Source organism: Prinia subflava, chromosome 3 (assembly GCF_021018805.1).
Source record: "Prinia subflava isolate CZ2003 ecotype Zambia chromosome 3, Cam_Psub_1.2, whole genome shotgun sequence".
In the NCBI taxonomy this organism is placed as follows: domain Eukaryota; kingdom Metazoa; phylum Chordata; class Aves; order Passeriformes; family Cisticolidae; genus Prinia; species Prinia subflava.
The window spans coordinates 96,443,809-96,471,252 of NC_086249.1; the positions used below are offsets into that span (position 1 = coordinate 96,443,809).

General features: G+C 37.8%; 1 protein-coding gene across 1 annotated transcript in view; it reads left to right on the forward strand.

Moving 5' to 3' along the window:
- The window catches only part of IL1RAPL1 (interleukin 1 receptor accessory protein like 1), a 685,196-nt gene that overhangs the window by 645,096 nt on the left and 12,656 nt on the right, over positions 1-27,444 (forward strand). Inside the window, exons 7-9 of the mRNA XM_063392981.1 lie at positions 9,999-10,131; positions 12,130-12,275; positions 23,134-23,277. Of these exons, the coding sequence (XP_063249051.1) occupies positions 9,999-10,131; positions 12,130-12,275; positions 23,134-23,277 (423 nt within the window). The remainder of the gene's footprint in view (positions 1-9,998; positions 10,132-12,129; positions 12,276-23,133; positions 23,278-27,444) is intronic.

Here is a 27,444-nt window from a genome sequence, read left to right on the forward strand (position 1 = left end):
TACCATTTTTATTCAATAGAAACATTTGATGTGCTAGGATTTTAAAACTATATAAACAGATACTAGTCCATATGATAATTAAATGGCAAACTGTTTCTTTGTTTGCAAAGGTTATGCTAAGAATTAGTATTTTCTCTGTCCACTGCATTGCATCTTCTTGGTTTAAAGTAGAAGCACATTTAAACTATGTGTATATGTATCTCACTCTTTTTCATTCTTTTGTTCAAGTAGAAAAACCACCTATGAATAAACATAAAATCACTTTCCACCATCAGAGACTTTACTGCAGTAAACTGAAAGTTGGTGCTGATTTTATTTATCTGTTTTCTTAGTAATCAGTAGGTTCATTTCATCAGGGCTCCAATTTTCAGTGGTTCTTAATAGCTTTCCTGGTGAAAATTGGGACAGACTAGTGGTGTCACATATTTTAGAACCGAATTGAAGTATTTTGATTTACATAATAGATGTATTGCATTTATCCTGTTTTGCCACATTGCTTCATGGGAGCAATAGTTTTCTCCATTCAAATGTTTGCCAAACTAGTCTGGGTCTTTTCCAAATGACATTTTCCATCCTAAGATCTGATCTGACAGAACAGATTAATTCATGAAAATCTTAGAACTGGTGATGTTTGCAGTGTATACTGAAGAGAAAATCCACCAGAGGAAGATATAGTGTTTATTTGTTGTTTGTAAGTTGGAGTCCCAGTTTCCTTAATACAAACGCAGGTGCAGATGACGCTGTGCATGCTACTTTCAAAGGCTCTAACTTTTTATTTAATCTTTCATATACAGCCCATTTCTACAGCATTTTTCAGAATACCTCCTTGCCCAAATAATTCTCTGCAGCCTACTCGGTTAGTGGTAGACTTGCTTATGAAGAAAGAAAGGAAAAGAATGGTCAGGCAGACCAATGGAAAACAAACCCATAATTGATTATTTAGTATATATGTGTGACTCCAAAGCTGAGAATTTGATGTATGCACTCAAATTACCTAATGATGATACAAACACTGCAGACCCTCTCTCCAAAGCAGTTGAAGAGAAGCTACTATAAGACATTCCAATAAAACACATTTTCTAATGCTGTTTGTTAAATTCTATGTCCAAAAATATCAACTGTATGAACAGTTAGGAGCTGAAAGAGCAACAAAAAGTTGAATTTGTATTTAACCTGAATTGATAAGCCTGTTCTTTAAGATTGTTGATACTTACATTTAAGTGTGAACTGACGTATTAAGTTGTTTGCAAAGTTTGGGAGAATAAGCATGTTATTTATCATTATCTAGAATCCAGCGCATCATCTGCTATTCCTTCTACAGAACATATTGTGCAGTGCACCTGAGAGGGAGACTGGGAGAAGGTACTGGTTGTGATGATTGATGAGCAGAGTTTTTTGACATGGGCTAGCACCCACAAGAGACCAAAGCAAACCCACTATAGTCTGTTCAGAAAGAAGAGGAAAACAGGATTTATAAAAAAGCGTCCACAGCAAGACATTTGAGTTCTTTTATCTGCCGAGTTTTGCCGGAACAAAACTCTTCAGGTTTTTTAAAAAAAGGCAATTATATCTACAGTTTTCACAAACAAAATAAAGTGGGAAAGGAGCTGTGCTGTTGTGTGTTATTCAAACAGCAAAACAAGCCCAGCAAAAGCTGTGTTCTGACAGAGAGCCTCTGAAGTGCCTCTTTGGGCCTGCTGCTGCTTTACCTCTGGATTCTGTTCGGCATGGAGAGATGCATATTGAGAACTCTAATGGCTTGAAACTCCCTTTCCTAAGTAGTAGACAAATTATTCTAGCTTTGTAGTTTCTTGAGGCCCAGAGTCACCTACAGAACTCCAGGAGATTAGGTCCTATTGCATTTCTTACTAGTAAATATTCTTTACTTTATTCTTTAGTAAATATTCTTTATTCAATGTACATTGAATATTTGGTGGTTTTTTTCCCCTAATATAAATTCTCCAAAATATGAAGGCCTTAAGCAGGAAACCTCTCTGCTTTTCTAGGAGTTTTCCAAAATGTAACTCAGAGCAGGACTTCCCAAAGCTAAAGACACAAGGCATTTCTGGGGGTCAGTGACTGCTGAGGGGCAGTGGCAGCCCCAGGTGTGGGACCTGGGGACTCTTTTCAGACACAGGAGGAGTCCATATGGACCCTTATGGGAGGTTTTTGGACTCCTTTGTGCAATGGAAACTTTGGACTGTCAGCTAAGGTTGAGTTTTTTACCATGTAACATCATTAAAATGAAAAAACCACAACCATAATCAAAGGCAGTGTAAAGAGAATACAGAAAAAAAACACTTAAGAATATTAAGCTGTGCATGATATGAATAGATTTAAAGCTCCCAAGACACAAGTTGTAAGAGGTAACAAATGTGAAGTTTGACATTTAGAGCCACCTTTTTCTCTTTTATTTTTTTTTCAATTAGAGGTATTTTTTTTCAATTAGAGGTATTTTTTTACCTAGGATATTTTCTTGTGACTTATATTTAAAAACAGCTAAACCTTTAAAAAACAAATTATTCTTTGATCTCACAGAGACGGCACAGTAAAAAAGTGTTTATAAATGCATTTACTAAAAACAAATCAGAAAATATGAGCTTCTAGAGTAGAAGTTAAGCCAAGTTTGTAAAACAATTGCAGTGGCTTTCCTTTTCTTTAGCAATACTTGCTTTATGCATAGTTGTCTCCCACTCCAGCCTCTACTTCTGAAGAGGAAGAAGTGAAAAATATTTGCTGAACAGCTAATTTATCAGCCTGACATTACCATCTATCAAGAGGAGAGACCTGCTGTTAGGAAAATCAAGATTATTGGTTCAGGGGTTTTGTTACCTCTTGTGAAATGAGGGCAAGTTTGACAATCAGCACACCTGAGAGGTGTTCTGGACATTTTGAATCCCAAGTCCCATACATCACTTCATTTTCTGCAGTCTGCTCTGGTGGTTGCTGTCTTCACTGAGTCTCTCTGGCAGTCCTGCTGCTGAAGAGCCCATTCCAAGCAGAAAGGATTGGGGTTTCTTTTCCTTCACAAGCTACGAAGAAGCCCACTACAAAATTTTTATACTCATAGACTAAGCTTAGATCTCACTATATATGTTTGAGTTCAGTACCTTACTAAGTATTGCAGACTCCAGTATTTAGGGGTGATTGTCAGCAGGAGCACACAGACCTCCTTTAGGGGTCCTGCTGTTGAACTGTAATTCAGCAGATGGAGGCCCTGGAAGGCAAAGGGCTTTTCATACAGTAAAGGGTAACCCTGGACAGGTGAATGAGTTCAGCTCTGGGTGAACAGGACTATCTGCTTAGTAAAAAAAAACAACAACAAAGAAAAATGTAATGAACAAGGATTAGGCTTTTGATTTTTTCTTTCCAATTAAAAAAAGTCAGAAATTGAAGGAAGGGATTTGTTTAACCTCTCCCTTAAATAGTGATATCTACAAATTCTGTAAAAGTTCAAAAACTACAATCTCTCTCTGGTCTTATTGAGAACCTCCTGCTGATTTTTTTTTAATTATGTAGGAATGGTAGTGTGTACTCTAAGTTTACATCATTATGGCCTAAAGGACATATTCAACATGTGATTTAGATTCCAATGCAATCAAAAGTCCACTCTGAAACACAGCAAAATATGGACAGACCTAATAACAAAGATATCTAGCTTTGTAATCACATTCAGCACTTTGTATGATGCTTGCATGATAACAGTTAGCAGAATGATCATGTCCAACCCTTTCTGAATTCAAAATACAGGGCATTTACACATTTTATCTTCACAATTTTATGGCTGTAAGACCTTTTCGCCAAAAACTTGAAAAAACTACTTCTCAGTGATGTGATTAGAATTTTGCAATTCCAAGTTCACAGTTGTATTTCAGAAAATAATATTTGATTCTGCTTGGTATTAATTGGGGTTTTATTTGTTTGTTTAATTTTCCTACCTCTTTATATGAAATATGCAGCAGGATATTTATATTAAGTTAAGGGAGTACAAGATTTTAAGATTATATATGGAAACCGGAGGGCAGATAGCAGTGCTTTGTGCATGGAAGGAAGGAATCCAGAGGAATCTCTGCAGTTCGCCCTCTTCTAAGAGGATCCTGACAGATCAAGGGTAGATGATCATAGGGTCAAGCCACACAGCTGGAAACTATGTGGTACCTCATTTTTCTTTTCTTTTTTATTTTTTTTTTCCTTAATCACATTTGAATGAAGGCCTTCAAATACTGGTGAGTTGTTTTAGGACACAAAACTTCTCTGAAAATGAAAGCAGCTCCTACTTACCTGCCTGCTGTCTTTGTCAGACGACATTGACAAAACAAGTGGGTTACTGACTTGTTTCTGTCAGTCCTGATCTGCACACACAGGAAGTTACCAGCTTTCACAGCCCTCCCCTTGAAAAACTGGTATTTTGGCAGTGTTTTTTCTCAAATGTGAATGGAAAGAATAGGATTTAATTCCTGTGTGGGAGATTTTGATTGCATCTCTCTTGACCTTTTATAATTTCATTTTGAGATGGTAACATTACAAATAAATGTCATACTTGTAAGTGTGTAGGTTTTGCCTAGGTATTTCCTGTGCATAAGTTGTATACATGGCTTGCACTGCACAGTTAAAGAAAGTCCCACATTTCAGTGCACTTAACATTTTCAGTCTTTTGGCCCTCAGTATTGCTAGGTGTTGAGCATGGCTCTCAAACGCTCCCATAATATGCCTTTGAAATATCTCCTAAAAAAAGAATTGCAGAGATGTTTCTGATTATTTTGATTCCTGCCAACAAAAAATGGTTGCCTGTTACTAAGAATCTGTCAAATCCAAGGTGAGGAAGGTGCTCTCGTTCTCTGTGGTACAACAGTGCAAGTGGAATCTCAGCTGACCATACAAAATGGCATTTCAGCAATCACGAAATAGCCACTGTCTTCTAATTACAACTCGCACGTTCTTAGCAGGCTGATGTTCTTAACGAGAAGTTAGTCACTAGGAATTCCTTTTTATTTTTAAATAATGTTTGGAGGATGGACAGTGCCCTCTGCTGGGCACAGGCTCCCACAGCAGCAGTTTGCAAAGCGCCCCAGATGTTGACAATTCGTGAAAACAAACACAAAAATTGTGTTGTTATGCTCAAGATATTTGCTGATTTCGAGGGAGCACACCTTGCTGTGGTCCCTTCGTGCATTCTGCTGTACTTGGAAGCGTACTGTGCAACAAAAACGGGTCTCAGTTTGGATGGCAAAGAGCTACTGACTAATTAAATTTGAACCCCCTTGGCGTGAACTGGCAGTGTGACTTTATCACAGTGAGCAGCAGGAACATCTAGTGCTATAGACTGCAATTTAAAAAAAAAATAAACTAAATACTGTAAGAGCATATTCATCGGGAAAAGAAAAAGAGTGATGGAGAAAAATGGAGAAATGCTTATGTGTTCTCTTGCATATCTTTATTGCTTTATTTCACAGTTAAAAAATTTTAATTATACTGAGAATCAAAGGTGTTATTTTTCTCTTTATCCTTTGTTTAAGTTGGTATGGTTTTTCTGTTTGTTGTTTTGAGGGGATGCTAATAAAAATAGCAGCACTCTAAGTTTCACTTAATAGTTCTGATCCCTTTGGATTTTTCCAAGGTCCACTAAAAAATACAAAAGAAAACAAAAACAAAAACAAAAACAAACAAAAAACCAAACAAACAAAACAAAAACCAACAAAAAACAACCAAACAAAACCAACAACAACAAACCCTCAAAACCAAAAACAAACCTACCACAACGAACAAACACAAACCAAAACAATGCAGTTTCCCCAGGATGTAACTTGAATTTACATCTTACAGCAAAGGGGTCAGAAATAGATGAATTTCCCTAGCAATTTAATTGAAAACATTTAGTAAATTTAAAACGTGACATTAAATCCTTCAAAACCAAACTATAGAGCTGTAGTAATCCTGCATTTACAGAAAATTAAACTGATGATGTAGAAAGCATTATATATCCTTTCACGAAACTTTTATGACTTTCAGATCTCCTCTCTAATTTTTCTCAGTACAGAAAACACATGGAGAGAAGCAGTTGCCTAAGGTTAACTGTGAGGGATTTCTATAATTGATTGACAGATTGTTTATACCTTAACTTAAAGATGAAGCAAAGGATAGCTTATATTTATTATATGTTTTATGCTTTCTACAAATCTGTAGACTTTTAAAAACAGGTTGTCCATGCAGAGCAGCTGCTCGGTGCCAAAACAGGGATTGTCTTTCTGCTCACTTCAAAGTGAACTTCTAGGGAAAAAGGCAGCCCCTCCTGCAGCACCAGCCCCTCCTGCAGCACACACACACTCACTCTCATGCCAGATGAAGATGTGCTCCCAAAATCCTCTGTCCATCCATAGCATTGCCCTGCAGTCAGCCTTTATTTACATGTGCCTGCAGCTGGAAGCCTCCTTGCTTCACCAAGGGAGCACCGTGCCCTCTGCAAGGAGCTGTGAGTCCTGGAGTAACAAACCCCCTCATTAATGGTCAGAGGCGGTCATTAGCTGATCCCTGAATCTTCCTTGATGGCCAGCTAATGAACATCCCACTGGCTTATTGTGGAGATTGGTCAAGATAGAGAGTACAGGTAATTTATAGCTGAGGCCCCAGCATGCTAATGGCCTTCCCTGAGTAACTGCAATCAACACAGTACTACTAAATGGCATTACATTCTTCCTAATTTATTTCTCAGTTGCAACTATTCCATGTTGAATGGAAACTTCAGATTCTATGCTTAAAGATATATTTCTATGTTTTATTTAGGGAGAAAATGTCCTTAATAATTTAATAAGGAAAACAACTTTAATCTTAAAAACTCTTATTTTTTGACAATTTTTGCCCTTATCATATGTTTATTTTTAAAAAACAAATCTATGTTCATAATATTCATGTATAAAAAGCCCAGAAGCCCACTTAGAGCAAATTCATCTCTCAGGGGTACCTGTTAGCTGCAGGAGCCTGGAGAGCTTTGATGGTTCAGCACCTGTAGTGTCTAATCTCTGTGAACCATGGATAAATTGGCCAGAAGTTACAGTCTCTAGCTGTGATCTTCTCAGTTCTTAAAAGCTATAAAGTTCCAACCAAGCCTTGGCTTGGTAGGAAAGCTCTGGAAAAAGCCCAAGAAGTGGCAGTGACTCATTAGGTAGCACACTTCTCTCTATGCCTGGTAGATAATGCCGTGGGGGTTGCCCAATTATCACAGAAGCCAGCTTTGGCTTTAGATGAACAGGTACCTTCTCCCATTTCAGGAGTGCACACATTCCTCTGTGGCCAAGACGCTCATAATCCTTTAACTTTTTATATTTTCATTTTCACAAGTTCAAGTTTCATAATTATGATGTAAAACCAAAAGGAAAGCAAACCCCAAAATCAAAACCAAACAACCCCATCCTCCGCTTGGTATATAACTGCAATGCAACTGCTATAAAAAACTGGGTTTTTATGCATCCTGTTAGGGCAAATTTGGGAGGAAACCTCTGAATGGGGTCCCTCCAGAAAGCAAAATTCCTGTGGCTCCTCCCCCAACTGGTTTGGGAAAAGATTTCCTTGGGGAAAGGTGGAAAAAACCTGCTTACTAAACAAGCAAAGTATTCACAAGCATTAAAAAAAAAAAAAGAATAATATTCAACAGTAAAACCTCTCACTGTTCTGAAGAAATGGCAAATTCAGAAAGTCCTTGTAATGGGGTGTAGCTCAGCTTGCTCAGTCTCTTATCAGTCCCTCCTGCTCTGGAAAATGCCGTGTCCTGGGCCTGGTGGCCTACTGGTGTGAGCTCCCAGAGGTTTTTTTGGGTTTTCAGCTCAGAGCAGGGCTGAACAGCTCCAAGAAAAAGAAAACCCACAGTTTGGGGAATTTCTCTGCCTCAGCTAGCTCAAACCTAACTAACAGCAGAGGAGAGCTCTCTCCCACTGCCCGTGCTGCAGATAGCACAGTCTGTGAGAGAGAACACAGGGAGCGAGTGCAGGGTGTGCACACAAACCACGCACTGCTTCTGCCCCTGAGGGCTCAGAACAGTCTGAAAGGTGCAGAGCTGAATGTCCAGCATGAACAGAACAGACAGCTGGGGATGCAAGCACCATAAAGTCACCCCAGGACAGCATGGCAAGGAACCAAGACATTTATCGTGTTCCATTACAGGTTTTCATGCACTTGACCCACATTAAGTGGTGTCCCCATGCCCATCTCATTCCCTGCAAATGCCTTCAAGACTGCAAAAATCTTTCCCCCAGTGATTCCAAATTGCACTTCTTGAGCCGTGAAGAGATTGAGAAATTGAGTTTCCAGGGAGATGTCCTGACCATCGCTCCCTGGGGTGTGAAAACAGGAGCTATGCTTGCCTTTAGAAAGAGAGATTTTGCCCTCTCACTGAAGATATTCATCTTATATTTGGCAACTTTGCTCTTAAAAATGTGAGATTATTAAAATTTCTCATTGTTCAGAGATTCCATTTCATACTTTTGATTATGAAAGAGACCTTTCTCTCCATCCTAGTTTCAAGTACTGGAATACACCTGTCTCCTTAGCAGGCATTGCTTGCAAAAGATATGGTAGCAACCCAACCTTCTGGAATGACTAAAAGAAAATGAGTTCCTACAGTTCAAAAACAGATTGTGAAAGTAGCAGAGATCGTTGCACATTTGGAACACAAACATTTTATTCCATACCTTTCATTGAATGGATGTGAGAGTTCAAGCTAGACAGGAGTAATTTATAAGACATTAATTTAATAATTACTTGTCTTCTTGTTACACTGCATTCTGCATTTGTTTTCATGCTAAAAAGTAAATATTATATTCAAATATTATTGTTAAATATTTAGTAGGACCAGGTCTTGATCCAAAAGAATAAATATTTGAGGAAATTAATCAAATCCAGATGGACTTATGGAATCTTGGTACAGATGAAGTAGTGCTAACAATGCTTTTTTCTTATTTTTTGTCCAGGAGCTGTGGTCAGTCAGCTTTTAAGTCCAAAAATCAAAATCTGAAAGTGTCAATAAAATATGAATTTGGTCTCAGCAGTAATATAAACCCCATGGACGTACTCTCTTCAAGGGGGAAAGACCACTTCTTAAATCCCAACACTTCCTTAGGTTATTGTGTAATTATCCCCTAAAGGAATGCTCATGGCAGTTTAGAAGAGTTGGTGCATATTGAGACAAATCTCTCTACAGCAGTGAATGGGAGATCCTCAGCTCTGTCTGTCCACTTGTTTTATGCAGTCTTTTATGCACACAAAAAGTGTACAAGCTGCCATTCCAGTCCCTGTTTGTGCTTGAGATAAAACCCAAAGCCAAGTGGTACAAACACAGTGTAAGATTCTATAATGAAAATGAACAAAGTGAAGTGAAGGCATATTAGTTTCTAAAATCCTCATTATAATGATTGTATAAGTAGGGCTGTACATATACATGAAATTTCTGCTCCCTGCTGCATGTTCTAATTGTTCTTCCCATTCTAATGGCTTATAATGTTCAGAATTAGTTCACATGTATTTTTTTTTCAAGTGTCAGTGCTTCAAACTTTCCTGCTAAAGTAGTTTAACAATGAGCATACCTCTTTCTACCAGATATCCCTTGGGAGTGGAACTCTACAGGAATATACCAGCCTCTTTGCAGAAACCATTGCAAGTCTGAACTAACACAGATGTAATTGCACGTCTGTTTTACCTAACTTTTATCTTTTTCACAGAAAACATAGAAATATTTTGTTAAGTTAGATTCTTTTGAAAAGACAGTCACTGATATCCTTACCAAACAGAAACCATATTTAAAAAATCCTGGTTTTACATATAATTTAATTTCACTTTTATTGTATTTCTTTTCAGAAAATGTATTGAACCCAGTGTCAAGACAAGCAGATACTCTTGGAAACTTTCAACAGCAGCTGGACATTGAGGACCTCTCTGAATATTTTGGTTTTTAAAAAGCAACTGATTTTAAATTTTGAAATAAACATATTTTCTTACATTCTTTGCAACAGGTAGTTCTGCTAATCTAACCTGCAGAGCTTTCTTTGGATACAGTGGAGACGTCAGTCCTTTAATCTACTGGATGAAAGGGGAGAAGTTTATTGAAGATTTGGATGATAGTCGAGTCTGGGAAAGTGACATTAGGTAAAAAAAAAAGGTTCTTTCTTTTTTTCTCTATTTTTTTTGATAGTTAATGTTATACTTTTTATCACAGACTTACTAAGGAGCATACTGGGTATGATCTTTGTTTTTCAAACATCCATGCTTTTCCTTTTTGACTCCATCATTAGAGAACAGAAAAATTCCCTCCTCAGCCAAATTTGATATTAGAGACTTGCAAAAGTAGAATAGCTACCAAAAAAGAACTGTAATGTTGACCAGCTGGAATTTACCTAGTGACTTTTTCAAAATGTGGCAATCTACAAAAACAGCCACGAGGACCCTTAGTAAGATGAAATGAAGAAAAATATGTATTATGAGAAAATCATCTCAAAAAAGTATTTTCAAACATGAAGCCTTAAATAAATGGTGGTGTTTGACTTCCCTTTTGGAATGTTTTGATTTCTTCATAAAAAAACCTGAGTTTCCTGGGATGTTATCTAGCTTGTGAGAGCCAAGCATCCTGTTATGTGGGCTGCTTATATCTGCTAAAATACTTGTTTTGGAGAGGATCTGGAAATTCATGCCATGTACTTCTACTGCTCCCAAAAGTGCAGCCTCATTTAGAAATTAAGGACAAAAGTGGATTCGTATTGAGAATTACATGCTTGACATAGCATACAAAATCCTATCCAATATGAATTATCTGCTTGGATCTGTAGAGATTCCTTTTTCATTTCTAATTCTATATGTGTGAATATCACTGTTTCTATGTATCATAGAAATTAAAACTCAGAAATTCAGGCAATTCTTAGTGTGCATGTCATGGTTTAACCTCAGCCAGCAAGTAAGTTCCACACAGCCACTCACTCACTCCCCTATTATCCCCCTCAGGCAGGGAGAAGTACCAGAATAAAACTTATAGGTTGAGATAAGAACAGTTTAATAATTGAGACAAAGTTTGAGATTACAATAATAGCAATAATACTAATTATAATAGTAAACATATATTATTCATAATAATTGTAATGAAAATGAGACATAGAGGAATAAAACCCAAGAAAAAGAAATTATGCACAATACAATCACAATTAGCAAAATCAAGAAGACTGCAGAGACTTTCAAGGTCATCATCCCCAGATATAGGCAAAAAGGAAGTGTACTTCACCCCAGTGTACTTCAAGTTTATTCTATAAAAGTCAAGACCAATACACTAAATGGCAGGTGACAATAAGATCAGCTCTATTTTGTGTTTAAACCTTTCCCAAGTCCTTCAACCAGTGACTTGGCTGTCTGATGACTGACAAAAAACAGTGACAAGAAACCTGTTACAACTTCCTTGTTTTATGGAGGGAGGAGCAGAAAAGCTCATTTCCACTTCATTTGTCAGACCTGGAATAATTTGTCATTTGCTTTCCTGAGTTCCTGAAACGACTGATGGTCTTGTTAAGAGGAAAAGAAAGTAATGGGAAGACAGGTGGAGTCTTACACAGGACACCTTTTATTTATAGTCTGTATGAACTACATCACCTGGTATAGCAGCCCTTCTTACTGTTTGATAAAACATTTCCAAATTTTATAATGTATTCTAGAAATTATGTCTCAGACCATGGCATGAACACATTGTTTCTGAGTGTCATGTTGAAGAGCCTCAGAAAAAGGACAAATGCTGTGTTTGGCCCAGACTCCTGGTGTGACTCTAAACCCCCAGAATATCTGTTTTCAGTTTTCTCTCTTGTACTGTTCCAAAACTTCATGGATCAGGGTCTCCATCAAAGTGTGCAATGATATATTCTCCATGTGCATATCACTCTGCTTAAAAAAGACAACACCAGCTCTCATTAACATTTACAAAGCCAAACCTCCTCATTAGAAGTGAGGAAGAAAAGGGCATGACATAATTAAATTAAGATTGCATCAAACCATAACCAAATTTGGAGCCAGCGAGTTGTGAGCTGTAAGTAGCATTATTATGTCACGATTTTCTAAATCTTCAAACTGTGGTACAAGCAGAGCAGCAGCCATGGTTGTTTTTGTTCTCAGGGTTCTCAAGGAACATCTCGGGGAACAGGAGGTTTCTATCTCGTTGATCCTTGACTCAGTCGAAGAGGCAGACCTAGGAAATTATTCCTGCTACGTGGAGAATGGGAACGGACGCCGGCATGCCAGTATTCTTCTGCACAAAAGGGGTAAATATGCAGCTTTTCTCCAGGAAAGGGTAAAATGTAGGGGTGAGATTCCCTATTTGTAGAGATTCCCTCTGAAGCAAGCATGAATTTTAGCTTCTTAAGAATTAATAGTCAGTGATTACTTTCCCTCAGGAATTTGTACGACTTGCAAAATAAAAGAGAAAGGATGTTGTTCATTATGGCTGTCACTGGGAAAAAATACAGCAACTCCTTTTAATTGGATATCTATAAAAAATGCATTTAATAATTCATTAACTTTAAAATTAATAAAGACTTAATAGAGAAAAAATAGTAGGAAATCACAGGTGATACAACTGTAATAATTGAAAAAAAAATCAAATTTTAGGAAAACCAAAAAAAAAAACCCACAAAAACTTTCCACTTCTATCAGAAATGCCACCTAAACCCTATGCCAGGGAGGTTCCTGCATAGCCTGACATGGACACTTCTTCCAACACTTTTAACATCAACATTTCTGAAGTGAAGCAGCATAACAGAAGCTTCTAAGAAGCTGCTCCCTGTTTCTCCTCTCTGCTCACATCCCACTGTTCCAGCCTGCCTAGTGGCCACAGCCATCTCCCACCGGGATGATTGCAGGGGGATGGAGAATCTCCTGCAGATGAAGGCTCCCAGACCCACTCTGCCCACTTTGCCCCGCAGAGGGTGCTCCACGTGCCTGGGACTGACACTCCCCATCCTCACACAGCTTCCTCTTGACTTTAGGAAGCAAAGATAAAGCAGGAGCAGTGTCTGCATTTTGCTGGCATTCCTGTGCTTTTTTTAGACTGTAAAAGTGAGCAAACCTGCATCTTGCTGTGGTGCTGAAGTACTTGTGGCACCTCAATTTATATCAAAGCAGTGATATCTTCCCTAAATTTAGTTTTGTAGCATGCAAAGTCTGTCTAAGCTTACAAGGCAACCATAAATCAAGATAGTGTGACCAATTTATTTAAACATATGGTTGGGTACCTCCAATTACTTGAATAGAACTTCAGTTGTGGTAATTTTTCTGAATTCTTGTCATTGCTCCTTAAAAGATGCAGGTGTGAATTACCAGATGTTCTGCCTAGCCTGGTATTTGTCATTTTTTCTTGAATTTACTGAGATGAGAAATTAACTTACTAAGTAATTGAACTTCAACAATATACTAGCTAGTAGTCATATACTCTTGGTCAGAGATATTTGAACCCTGAGCAAGAGCTTAAAGCAAAAAACCACTGAAATCCATCAGCTTGTTCTTAATAATCAAACTTCTTGATGGAATACTGAAAATAAAGATTTTTTAAAGCTCAAATTAATTTAAAACCAATACTTATTTAACTGATATCTATTAAGTCACATTCTGATGGTGAGTCTTTATTTTCTCTTCCATACATGCAGTAGCTCTAAGACTGAAAACATGTAAGTCTTGTCTCTTCTGTGACCACCAGATTTTTAATTTAACTTTGTGCATGCATGAATTTTGCAACAATCTACTTTCCTTGCTCCCTTTCTTAGAGAACTCAGTAAATCCCACATGCCACAGCACATGGCCTCATGATGACATGCTTAAGAGGGAGTAATCTCAATATTTAATTGCCCTTATAAATAGTAAAAGGACAAAAAATAGCAGAAAAACTCCCAAAAATATTTTTTCCTCTTGAAGTAAGGCTGAATCTGCAATAGATCTGGAAGCAAAATCTGTTGTGCCCTCGAAAGACAAAAGCTACCAGATACAAACCTTCTACACATTTTGCATGTTGACAACTGTTTCAGTGAAATGATAAATTAAGCATGACAGATAAAAATTTGAGCTAGTCTCTCAGGTCTCCTAGGAAAAGGAGTTTTGCACTGCTTGCTTAGTCTCCTGTATATCACCATGACAACCTTTCGGTTTAGGCTTCCTTGTTTAGATCCATATTTAGTCTCTGCTAGGAATGAGTTAGCTGTTTATTAATTTCTGATTATTTGGCTGACTTAGAGCAATTGGGACCTAACAATTAGGTAAATTTGCTTCCTGAACACCAAGACATTTGCAGATGTATTAGTTTTGGCTGGTTTTCTAGTTAGTGATCTTTTTTTCCAGCAGTATAAGAGCACAAAAATGATGAATCTGGAATGTTCACTGCATACCTGAAAAAGAAATTATAATCCTTCCAGTGTGGAGCATTATCACCAGGATCAGAAGGGACAGCAAAGCAGAAAACTCTGCTGCTGAACAGAGAGGGTTCCTGGGAAAAGAGGTATTTAGGGCTGAACGCTGCAGTGGGGATTCAGGTACAAAGGTTAAGCTTTTCAAACACCCTTGCAACTGCTGCTTCACCCAGTGCAGGAGTCTCTGCACACTATGAGGTCCAGGGGGAGATTTTAGACATGCCTACACTTACAAAGGCTGAAAGAATAGAAGTCAACAGGCTAAATCACCAGAAAAAGCCTGGATGCATCTTCCTTAATGTTCCCACTGGCCAGCCCAACAGGGACACACTCTCACCTCATAGAAACCCGGGGCAGGCTCCAGTGGAGGGTGGTCCCTGCCCAGACCAGAGCCTGGCACATTCAGCCAGGGAGAGGGGGCTTCTGCTCTTCCCCTGATGTGGCACTGGAATGGGGAGCCAGAGCCTCTCCTTTCCTGACTTGAATGGATTTCAGGAGGGGAGCACAGCACAGAGCCCCTGGAGTCACATGTGTGCAGGAAAAGTGAACCCGATTTCAGCATCCAGCACTGGGAAAAGCTGGGAACCCTGGTACCTCCCTCTCATGCAAACACCAGTGCTCTGTATCTCAGGGATCCCAGCTCTTGTTTTCTCCTGAATTTCTTTTACTTTTTGACACCAGTTGTGAAAACCTATGATCTATGCTTTTCTGCTGCCAGCTAACCATTTTGAGAGTCCTAAATTTCCTCAGGTTCTGTGCATCGGGAGCATTTAACTGAAAGCTAAAAGCAGTAGAGCATTTTAAGCATGACAATGCCAATGCTGTTTCCTTTTCTCATTCATTCCAACAAAATTTGTAAAAAAAATAGGAAAAAGAGAGCAATCAAAACCCAAAAGATTTAACTTTCACCCCTTTCCTCCACCTTCTGGCCAAATTCCTCTCACCCTAACAATAACCAAGTTATTTTCTGTGGGGGAAACCACTCTTTTCTGTGAGGGAAAAAAAAATCTACTTGTTATAATCTAAGGTTGATTTTGTTACTTACCGGTGATAGGTGCCATTGATCATCCAGAGCAGTTTCAGGTTAATCTTCAGTCAGGTAGAGGAATCTTCTGGAAATTAATTCTGAGAGTGGTACTGACAGCAGCTAAGCAGAAATTTATTAATGACAGACCACAGATTGCAAACGATACAACAGGTGGTCCACAGACTACAATTCTATTTTTTTCATTGGTCTTTTAATTAAAGAAGACAAGCTTATAGTCTATCAATGTAGTAGATAAAAATGCAATGCATAAGGAAAAAAAGTGCTCTTCTGCAATGTTATGTATTGACAAGTATGACTTTCATGCAGGATCAAAGTCTTCATAATCTTATTTTATCATAGACTGTTGTAAATACAGGTTAATATCTAATTATGTGATTATTCTTTTGAAAGTCCTCTCTGTATATCTGCAAGTAGAACTCTACAGGTAAAATAATTTCAAATTCCATCTTGGCATTTTTCTTTAAGTGGTATGGATATTTTAAAAGCTTGATAATATGCTGGTATTTTTCTGGGACAGACACCAAAACTAAGGTAACATGCTTTCATGCATTTTTTCAAAGTAGCTACTTCCCTTTCTTCCCATTGTCATCTACACAGTGTTATCTAATATCACACCCTTAGGCTCTTATATGGTTTCAGTTTGTTTTCCTCTATCATAGGGGTTCTCAGTGGGCATATATGAATCTTGTTGACTGTAAGTTAATGAGGGGTAATTAAAAAAAGTTTGGGTTTTTTTTCTGTCAAGAAAAAAAAAACATTTTCACTGAAAGAAATTGTATAGACAAAGAGAGTGTTTAAAATTGCCCATGAAAATATATGTTTGAAAAATATGCAAGATAATATTTCCTAAATGGAATGCATCTTGAGGAAAAATGCCTTATTTTAAATTCATTTTTAATGCATAAACATCATATTAATATTTTCTGTACAATGTAATAGCAAATTCTGAATAGAAAGTAATTTCAAATTATCTTCATATGGTTATTAATGATAATAGAATTGCTGACAAGCACCTTAAATTGCAGTGCCACTCACATAATAGTGTAAATCTGGTTCATTACTTACAGACTTGAATGTGTTATATGCATTTTCAGTCAGTTGGACACAATTTCACACAGTGGTGGTGATGAGTGACAATTAAGACTTAACAAGAAATTAGTTCTTTTCTAACCTCTGCAAAGAAACCCCAGGTGTTATATCTCCTTTTACCAAAAAGCTTCACAATGCTTCTGAAATTTCTGAAAGGAAACTCATCATGTGAAATATGAGAACAATGAGTTATATTTCAGCTTCTGCTAGTTGGACCTGAGTGCTTGTTCAATCCAGTGAATCTCTGAGTCTCAGTGGAAGCAAAACTGTTGAAGAATTCCAACCCATTTGGTCAGTTCTGACCTTACACGAGTCCATCTTCCACTGTATAGGGCATTCAGTTTTAATTCTGCACTGCAGGAAAAGCTTTTCCAAGACCCTCATCAGGTTTTAGAATTGGAATTGAAATTGGATTGGATTTGATGGAAATTGATTTTTCATTCACCTATGGCCACTGAAGTCTTCAAGCTGTCACTGTGCTCAGCAGTGCAAAGGTTAATTCTCCCAAGAGGGCAAAAAGGGCCAAAGGTCAAATATTTGCTCCCTTCTTGTCCCAAACCTAACTAAAACTGTCTGTCCTTTTACACTCAACCTCATCTAAAATCAGTCGAGGAATAGAATACTAAAGACCTCTGCCTCAAAGAAACTCTTCATAAGACCACTCTCTTAATCAACCAGGTTTTTCTCATCCTTTAAAAAACTGGACTAAGATAACTCCAGTAAAAAATCTGTAAGATTACTCAGCATGTGCCTAAATCTAACTTTCCTCTGACAAATCTTAGTGCTGACAATGTGTCAAACAAGTTGGTTTGTTTAACAGATTACTCTTTAAAACAACTTTTCTACCACTTTTACCTTAGTTCTTCCTTCTATGTAATGTCTAAGTGCAAGTCTAACCTTGATTGGCAAGGATGAAAATATTTTAAAATAAAATGTCACAAATTGTTCTCAGAATCCATGCATAGCTAAATTATTCATTAATGCTATCCTCAGAAAAAAAAATGCAAACAGTATTTTGTGATCTTACATCCTTGGAACTCAGTACTCAGTTTCTCCCCCACATTTTTAGCACCCTTCATTGCCTCTTACATTCATTACTTTCAGAAGATCTAAACGAAGTAATTGTCTGATTGTCTGATTTCTGTAGTACAAATAACAAATAGAAGCTCTCCTAATGAGGAGATGTCATACACAATTCCTTAATTTGGGGAAGATAATCAGAGATTATTGCAGTTCCACACCATGACACCTTTTTCCTTCAATCTATATAATAAACTGCCTTTAAAATCATTGTTGAGTATTTAAATGTAGTAAGCTTCAGTACCATTGCAGCATCTATATTTTCCCAACTTTATCCTCTTTTGAGCTAACATACTCTTGGAGATAGTCAGTGTAATTACTCTCCTACTGGGAGCAGGTATCCTGCACTTCTCAGCAGAAATAAAAATGCCATCAGTAAGAATATACTTCTGTTATAATAATTTACTATCTCTCTTCTAATAACCCTGGAAATCCAGCAGCACAAAGGCTTAGATGTGTTTTCTGCCATACTAATGAATAGATTAACAAGATCCCTGTGTTGCATTTGCACATATATATGTTTATGTATATATAATCCCAAACATGACAAGTTCTTTTTCATAAGGGAATCAGGAATATATATTATTTATTGTTAGGGAACAATATAGAAAGAAAACCAGGTCCCAATAGTTCTAATAAATAAAATGGAACTACTGCACTGAAAATAATTTTGAAAATCATGACTTAATTTAGTCATCTTCAGTCAACTCTGCAGAGATCCACAGGCATGCATGGCCCATGCTGGCAAAGAGTATATACTTTGTGCTAAGAAATAATTTCATGATCAAGCTAATGAGTAGCTCAGATCTGCTTCTACTGCTTCAGATGGACTATTATCCTACAGTTTTAATCAGTAATTATTCATGACAGTATCCATATAGGGTATCCATATAGGACATTCACACATATTCATCTAGGTACCTTTACCACAAACAGATTTTTTGTCACTCTGAAACAAATAAGCAAACAAAAATAATCCTAAAAAGTAGATAATAGATTTTATGCATAAGTGTATTGGATATGTGTACACTGTTTAAAGCCATGGTTCCATATGCTATACTTTGGGAAGATAATTTGTTTTGCAGCCATGCCATGACAAACACTGTACTAAGCAGGGAAAAAAAAATAAGGGAAAAAATTGCATACTTCTTCATTTTAAAATTGTAAGTATGGGTTTCTTTGTTACTAACTTAAGCACTGCCTACTCTTTATGGCTGATCCCTGAAATGAGGCTCAGGGAAGCTTTCCTGTGTTAGCCAGCTTCCTTCTTCCTTTGGAAGAGACACATTTGTTCATAACCAAACCTGCATGTTGTAGCACAGCAGTCCCTGCTCCCCTTCCAAATTCTATTCATTATCTTTATGGTTCCTCTAATAATTGAAGTCTCTGAAAGTATACCTAAACAAACTGAGAACTGCCTCTAACCAAACCCTATCTCTTTGGGAGTTAAATCATGCAAGACAAGCAGAGAATGGAAATCAGTTTAGGCCACAAAGTTGCAAAGATTTATTTTTGTGCTAACCTGAAGCTCTGTGAATAGTCCTGTTGACTTCAGAGGGATTACTTATAGTCCATGAAGTTGAGCAATCTGCGTAAGTGATTGCAAAATTGAAACCTTAGATAGACTGTAATTGGATTTTGAAACAGGCTCAGAAACTGAATACACAGCTATAAATCACATGTGTTCTTACAATTATAAATCACAAAAAAAGAAGAATATTTGAAATATAATTATTTTTCTTAGTAGTTCAACTGTATGAGGGCTAATTAATGAACCAAATTAATTTTAAATTTTTACAGATCATTAAATGTAAAGCCCCTGAAGCACGTCATATAAGTCAAAAGATATGAATCTTTGACAGAACACTTTTATTTACTTTCTTCTTATAAGTTCAGCTATGATAAATGAATTACCTGTGTGACACAATGAAAGGAATTTTATCAAATATTAGAGCCAGGTGAAGATCAAAGATATAATTTACAAATGTGTCCAGTAATTAGAAAAGATAAGGTATAAAATGAGTGTATTACAAGCCATATATGCTAGATATTTGGAGATGGCACGTGCTTTGTTTTAATTAGCTGTCTCTTTCACTGAGTTGCTTGGCCAAAGCCTCCTGATAAGGAAAAAAATTGTAACCACTGGTCAAAACACTTGTAGCAAATCTCATTTTAAATTGAAGCTATTTATTCAGAAACCAATCTACTACTGCTGCCGCAATCAATGTGTTTTCCTTGGAATAGAACTGCTCCTGTGCTACTGGAAGACTATTGTTAATTGCCTGTAACTAAATGATTGCTGTGCTTCTGGATGTAACTCTCTGGCACTCCCTCGTTTGTTGTGTTTAACAGAATGCCTGTCCCCCTAAGGGTTAGCCCAGTAATTTTCCTCTGCTATTTTCTGCTTTCAGTCTCAGCTCCTTAAGGAGGGCCAGGTCTGTAATTTGAGCAATGCAACACAGGAGCTAAATAGATTTTAAAGGGTTTGCACTTCTCATGTCTTGCTTCTGATGTGGAATTGTGATGAAATTGAATATTTTTAGTGTGTTGCCACTACATCAAACTTGAATTTCAGCAGGAAAAACAGATCGCACTTCAAAGGAGTGTAATGCCTGCTGCAGCAACTGTGCTCAAATCACACTGTAAAAGGCGGAATAAAGCAGCAGAAAAAAATATTATTGTGAAGGTAACCACGGGTTGCAACTTTGCTGCTACTCTTTAACTTGTCATTAACAGTCACTACAGCGTTGTTGAAGCTGTGGATACACACATCACCAACACCCTTGGCACTCCCAGGGCATTTTTCAGGAGTAAGCTCTCACAGGGAGGAGCCAGAGCAGCTTCCCCAGTTCATGTTGGGAAAAACGAGACACAGAAATGGCTTCAGTCCCCTGAGGGACCAACAGCAGAGGCAGGACTGAGCCTTCTGCTTCTCGCACCTTCAGTTCAGCTCAGCACAGAGCGACACAGTTCCTAAAATCCTGAGGTATCCCAGAGCCAGCCAGAGGCCTTTCAGAGCACGGTTTAGCATCCTGCAGACACAAACTCAAGGTCTGGACACAGTCAGCCTGCTGTGCCACTGCCCAGGCCAGTCCTCCTGCCTCCCCCAGCACTGCACGGGTGTGTCTGTCCCACTTCCACCACTCTGGGGCCGGCTCAGGCATTGCATGGGCTGGTGTAAGGATGCAGCAGTCTGCTGGCCTGATCACTGCCCCTGGACCCTGACAAACTGCACCCAAAACACAGAGGGAACACGTGCTGACGGATGCTGTCCAGCACAGAGGAAGGTACAGGCTGGCTCTGTTAGATCAGTAGAGCATGAAACCTCTTTTGCAAACAAATCTGTTTAAGAAACACTTTATCTGTGTATGATCACGGAGGCTCAGCAGCAACACATGAAAAGGTAATTGCTAATATGATTCAGGCTGACTGGAGAATTTTGCTGTTTGCTTTGATGGCCTAATTAAGGACAGTTTCATGTGCTTCCAGATAGATTTTACTGAAGCAAACATAAAGGCATAATCTTACTTTATGGGGAAACATATAACTAAGGGGGACTCTGATGGCAAAAGTGATGCAGTGTATTAGTCCGATTTCATGCACAATGACAACAAACAGATGAATACCTGCAGTTATTTCTTTGCATTTAATATAAAAATCATTAGTTTAGGAAAAAAATTCTGTTTTCCAGTTGTAAAGTTTTTCTTTGCCTTTAGTGAGTCATAACAGCAGGCACATAAATAGAGTACTTTGTGCCTAGCAACCTGAAATACTAAAGCCTTTCTTCTGGTTACCATTGAACAGCTGCATCACCTGTATTACAAAATGATAAACAGGGTATAGTAAGCCAGTGCAGAGTAATTTCCATTTCCATTTATATTCTAAAATACTGCATTACTTGTCTATGCAAACCATATTTTGTCGAATGTTTTTAATAACATTTCCCTCTCTGGACCAGAAAAGTATTGGGAGTTTGAAATAACCATGTCAGTCTTAAAAATATCTAACACAAAGGAGTTCCAGCACAGTTTTGGAAAGAATGTCACGGAATATAAATGCCTTTTTATTTTATTTTATTACACTTTTAGTGTCTTCTGGAGAGCAATGAAATCTTCTTACAGTTGCCTCATAATAATAAAAAAAAGGTGTGTGATTCTCAGTAGAAGCTGTCAAATAAATGCGATTGTCAATTTTTCCTCTAAACTTTTATTTCTCTAATTGAATTGTATTCTGCTGCTGGATTATCAAATCTGAACAGCCACACACAAGCAAAAAGGTTACTCCAGGTCCACACTACTTCACTCAGACAGAAGCTGCCTACCAGAAGAGGACACTATGAAAATAACACTTGTTCCAGCACAGAGTTTTTATGAAGCAAACTCTATATCTTAGATTTCCAAGATCTGGGGTTTTTTTCATTCCTCAAAACTGAGTGATTTGGAAAAGCATGGAAAGCCTTCAGACTTGCCATCTAGGGATTTCAAATTACAAAATTGTTAACAGCTACAAAATTGTGAACAGCTCTCCTCCTGCCCTTCTTTTTTGACACTACCAGTTTTCAGTCAATGAGCAAATGAAAAGCAACGAAGCTCTGTGAGCTTCTTTAAACTGTGTGAGGCAAAAGTCCACGGTGGCATATTACCTTTGGCCTGAAAAGTGACTTCACTGCTGGTGCTGGACACTTGTGGTGGCCACAGCTGACCACTCCCTGTCCTGAGGAACAGAGCTCCACCGTGATGATCTCAATCCATCCTGTGAGCAGACAGCAGCGAAGACACCGAGGGGTCAGTCTGAGTGGGAATGTCCCAAGAGACAAACCAGGACTGTTTGCTGTGTCTGCACATGAGCTAAGCCCACTGGGGGAAAAGAGAATAGACTACAGACCTCTGGGAAACTGTTAAAAATATTAACATAAATATAACTGAGATGTGAGGTTGTAGGTGTCCTTGGATAATCTGTCTTCACATCTCTCAAGTGTTTTGTGAGGTTTTTAAAATTATCATTATTTTATTTTTGTTTTGAAAAAATAAAATCCTTAATCTTGACCAGTTTGCTCACATTCTATTTGTATATGGAATCAGGGAAGAGCTGGTTTAGCATTATAGTCCTCAAAAAGGAAACATTCATCTTTGCTTTCACTCTAAGTCAAATGATAACATTTATCTAGGTAAAGCAAACTGTGATCTATCTACAGGAAAAAAAAAGGAAGAGAGTTATAAAATATATCATATATATGACATACTCATATACAAAAACACACACACATCCCCAGCAAAAATTATTTTTAAATGAGCAATTCATATGTTGTGTCAGAGGGAAAAAACAGCTTATTGAAGAATAAAAACTCTATCAATTAAGTATTCATTTAAGGGCTTTATAATGAGATAAATACATCAATAACCCATCATTCCTTATTTTACTTTAATGTTTAACAGAAGTGCAAGGTCTGCTGCTAATCTTTCTGTGGTTTTGAATGTGGTTGTTACTGTGTTTTGTAATTCTTTGCAGAGCTGATGTACACAGTTGAGCTTGCTGGTGGGCTTGGTGCTATTCTGCTGCTGCTTGTTTGTTTAGTGACTATCTACAAGTGTTACAAGATAGAGATTATGCTCTTCTACAGAAATCATTTTGGAGCTGAAGAGCTAGATGGAGGTAAGGCAGCTTCTTAGCACATTTCCTACTTTCTAAGAGTATCTGTCCTTTATTTCTCTCCACAAAATTTCACTTCAGTTCAAGATGTGTTAACAACTGCAATTTTAGGTGCTGACTTGAATATACATTCCTCATACAGTTCATAAGCACAGGCACTGTTGAGCTGATGTATGTGGTGCTCTCTGGAGCTCCAGAAGACATCCATGTCTTTTAGATTTTTATTGCCAACACTGAATATAAATTGCCAACATCTATACTTTAAAGATTTTCACTTCCCCTCAGTACTGAAAGCAAGCTTTTCTCCTGTGTGAGCAAGGGGGTGTTCTCCCTAATTATATTCAACAAATAGGCAGAGGTTGAAGTGAATCTCAATTTACTGCTTGCTTAAACTGATCAGTTTCAATAAACTGTACTGGGTGTTTGGGAATGTACCCAGTAGTTCATTTGCTTGAGTTCATTTACTTAATCACTGAGCAGGCTGCAAATGGTCATTAAAGTTGTTCTGTGATTCAAGAACATCCAGCCTAAACAAAATTAATCCACAATATATGCACCAGCTCTATCAAATATACACATGCATTTTTATCTTTATTTTTTTATGGACTGAAGGAAGAGGTCTTCTTTGCCTCTAGCCTTACTAATCAAAATTGTTGTTGAACAGCAAACTGGGTTGAGCTGCAGTCTCCGATTAATTAGATTTGGTTTCTTGGATCAGAGTTCTTGATGTTTTGGGCTACCACTATGTCTTTGGTGACAGGACCTTTTTATTCTACAGAAGTACTAATCAAAGGTTTTTTTGCAGGTCAACATAACAGCCTGTAGGCAGAAGCCACAGTGATATATTAAAATAAATATGTATTGATAAACAAGTGATGGATAAATCTGTCACTGATAAAGAAAAGAGCAGTTGTGGAATTACAGGTCCTTATATAAAACTTCTGTAATAAAATCACTAGGGAATGACCCATTTCTGTCTCCCATCTAAAAATGCACAAAGATTCAAAATAGAAAATGCTCAAAACAACAAGCCCAAGAACATCAGAACATTTTGTAACCTTCTACGGGATTTACAAAAAGATGCATTAATGTAGCAGCTCAGTGAGGAAAAAAGTCAGGTTATTCTATTTATTTTATCAAGCAGGAAACTGAGGCCCAGAAGGATTGTGAGTCATGGAGGATTTGACAGACACCTTCTTTTTTTTCAGAAGCTGATATCCTCCTATCCACAAAGAACCTGCCAGTTCAAATGGGCATGCTTACTTCCATAAATTATTGAATTTAATAATAGTCATATCAGCCTATGCAGAAATAGACACTTAAAATAATAATTGTTTAGATGGATGTAATTTAATTTTTTCTCTCTTAGTGTCAGTAATTCTTGCTTTTATAGTTGTCGTTTATCAATTTCTCAAATAATTCCAATTTATTTGCAGGCTTACTTTGCCAGGTGTTACACTCTTGCCTCTCTCTCTTGTCCCATCCCAAACACTGTTCACTTGGGAACAGCAATACTTGAGTCACAGATTTTAAATATCAAAAAAAGTTACCTCTAAAGGATACTGTTCTCTGATTCAGTAGGAGGAAAACCAATATCCATTCTGTTTATCCTTCTGAGCAAAGGTCATTGTTAAAGAAGGTCATGCATGGATCCTCCTTAGAAGATCAGTGCAAACACTGATAGCTTGGGTGCTTAACCACAGCAATATAAAAATGAAAAATACTACTTACAAATTCTTAATGAAAACAGGTAGCTTCTACCATGTTCAGTATGCTGGCAACATGGATAAAACCCATTGTGCTAATGAAGTGAGTGCAGCTGCACATTTCACTCTGTCTCTTTTACTTACACTCGTGCAAAAGAGGGGAGATGGAGAGAAAATGTTCCCTAGAAGCCCAAGACACAGGTTGTGCAGAAATAAATTGCAGACGTACACCGAGATCCCTTCCTTTGGCTTAGTTTTTGACAGACACAAAATGCTGAACTCTAAAATCCTATTCTATCCACATCTCCTGCAGTGCAGCAGCAGAGCACCCACGTTCTATTCATAATTTACACCGTGTTCTGTCATACTTCAGGACTGCGTGGAGATAAGCAAACATCAAAATATCACAGTCTTTTTTTTATGTGCACTGTATTGTACCCAGAGAGGATTTGAAACACTTTAAAGGTGAGGTCCAATTAAAATATTCAGTTGAAAATCTCTTTTAAAATTCAATGCTTCATTTCTCCCCTGATCAGAGAACAAGCCCTTCAGGATGTCAAATCTCATCACAATTCCTTTTTCCTGTCCAAGCCTTAGACACATTGGTTTTTCTCAGGCTAACTAACATACGTATTTTTGTGGGAGGCATGGGTAATCTCATACTCGTGAGAAGTATTTGAAAAGTATTTGAAAACAAACTATTTAACCCTTTCAGCTAATGCAACTCAATTTATTACTCTCTGAAGGGATACTGCAGATTAAAGAAATTATCACAGCTGTCAATTCCTCTTTTCTCTAACTTACAGTTGTTGGATTTCCCAATGTTTTTTTCTCAGCCTAAGGACAAGCCTCTCCATCTGTTTTTCTCTCTCCTGCAGACACTGCAGCTCAGTGGGAATGGGAATGGGAATTGAGACCCTCTTTTATGTTTTCATGGTTGATTCCCTGCCTTTCCCACTAATTTGGAGTACAGTAATATTGCTGCTTCTCCTCTCATTCCACTCCTGTGCTTTCCAACCGCGTGGGAGCTGGCTCCACACCAGGGGATGGCACGATGGACACCACAATGTGTCCTTCAGTGCAGAGGAGCACAGGGTGCCCCTGTCCAGTCAGGGGACCTCTCTGTGAATGCTGACAGCTCCCCTGGTCACTGGAGCACAGGGGCAAGAGAAACACTCTGACCCTTGGCAAAGCAGGGGGTTTTTTACCTGCAGGAGTTTGGCATCACCTTTTTTCTCTGAGCCATAACTAACCACACTGGTTTGGTGGCCAGAAACTCCCAAATCTGTTTAAGAAGAAAAATCCAGTTCAAGATCTCTCTGCATACACAATAAAGATGATAGCTTGAAGTGCTATGCAAACAAAGAAATGTCCTGTACTGTTCCAAAACCAATGTTTTTAGAAATAGATGCTCACTGGGAACTTCTGAGGGCTACTCTTTGTCAAATGTCAGGTAACCCTTCTAGTTTTGCAGCTTTAAACTTAAAAGCTTATTTGAAAAAGCCTTGTCCATAAAGCACACTTTAGGGACTAAAATGATGTTAGTGAAAGCTGCTTTTAGAAGTGATGATTTCCTCTATTTTGTTGCACATTGGGCTCCAACAAAAGAGATTTTACATCATGTTCATTCTCTGTGGAGCATTTTAGCAGTTGCTTTTCATGTATTTTTATTTTCCAAGGACCTTCTCTTGCTGTTGTTCCCAGTTTTTAAATGACTTTATGAAAAGAAGTATTGTACTTTAACCGACAGAATGAAAATGCAAATAAGCATTTACAAGTACCTGCAATCAACACATGCCCTGACTTCTTTCTAGTTTGCACTCTATTAAAAGCTATTTGTATAAGAGATATTATTACTATGTAGAAATCTGCTCTTTATCTAGATATGAGCTAACTTACAGACACCCTAAAATCAGTGGAAATTTTCCTGTTATTTTACCTGGGTCAACTTTCTCCTATGTACTGCTCTTGCTCCTCAAATTGTGCAGGGATCAGTCCCCAGGCATGACAGCCACATCAGCCACAGTGAGGATGGAGAGGAGATAGGAGGCTTAAAGTGACCAAAATAGCTATTTTTGGGTTTGGTGGGGGGTTTTTTTGTGGGTTGTGGGTTTGTTTGTTTGTTTGTTTGTTTGTTTGTTTTTTGTGGGGTTTTTGTGGTTTTGTTTTTGGGGTTTTTTGTTTTGTTTTGTTTTTTGTGGTTTTGTGTTTTGTTTTTTTTTTTTTTTTTTTTACTGATTCAGGATCTGAGAGGTTCCGGTGCATATGTGGATAACTGTATGCCAGTTTTAAATTACATAATGGATAAATCCAGAAGTCTATGGATGACAGGCTAAAAACCATTGGACATGAAAAAGTACTCAGAAAGACAGGCAAAAGTATTCAAAAACCTATGCATGTGTTTGTGTTTTACATTCTAGTTTCAGAGGTAGGACCATATGGTACAGCTAATAGCAGAAACAGT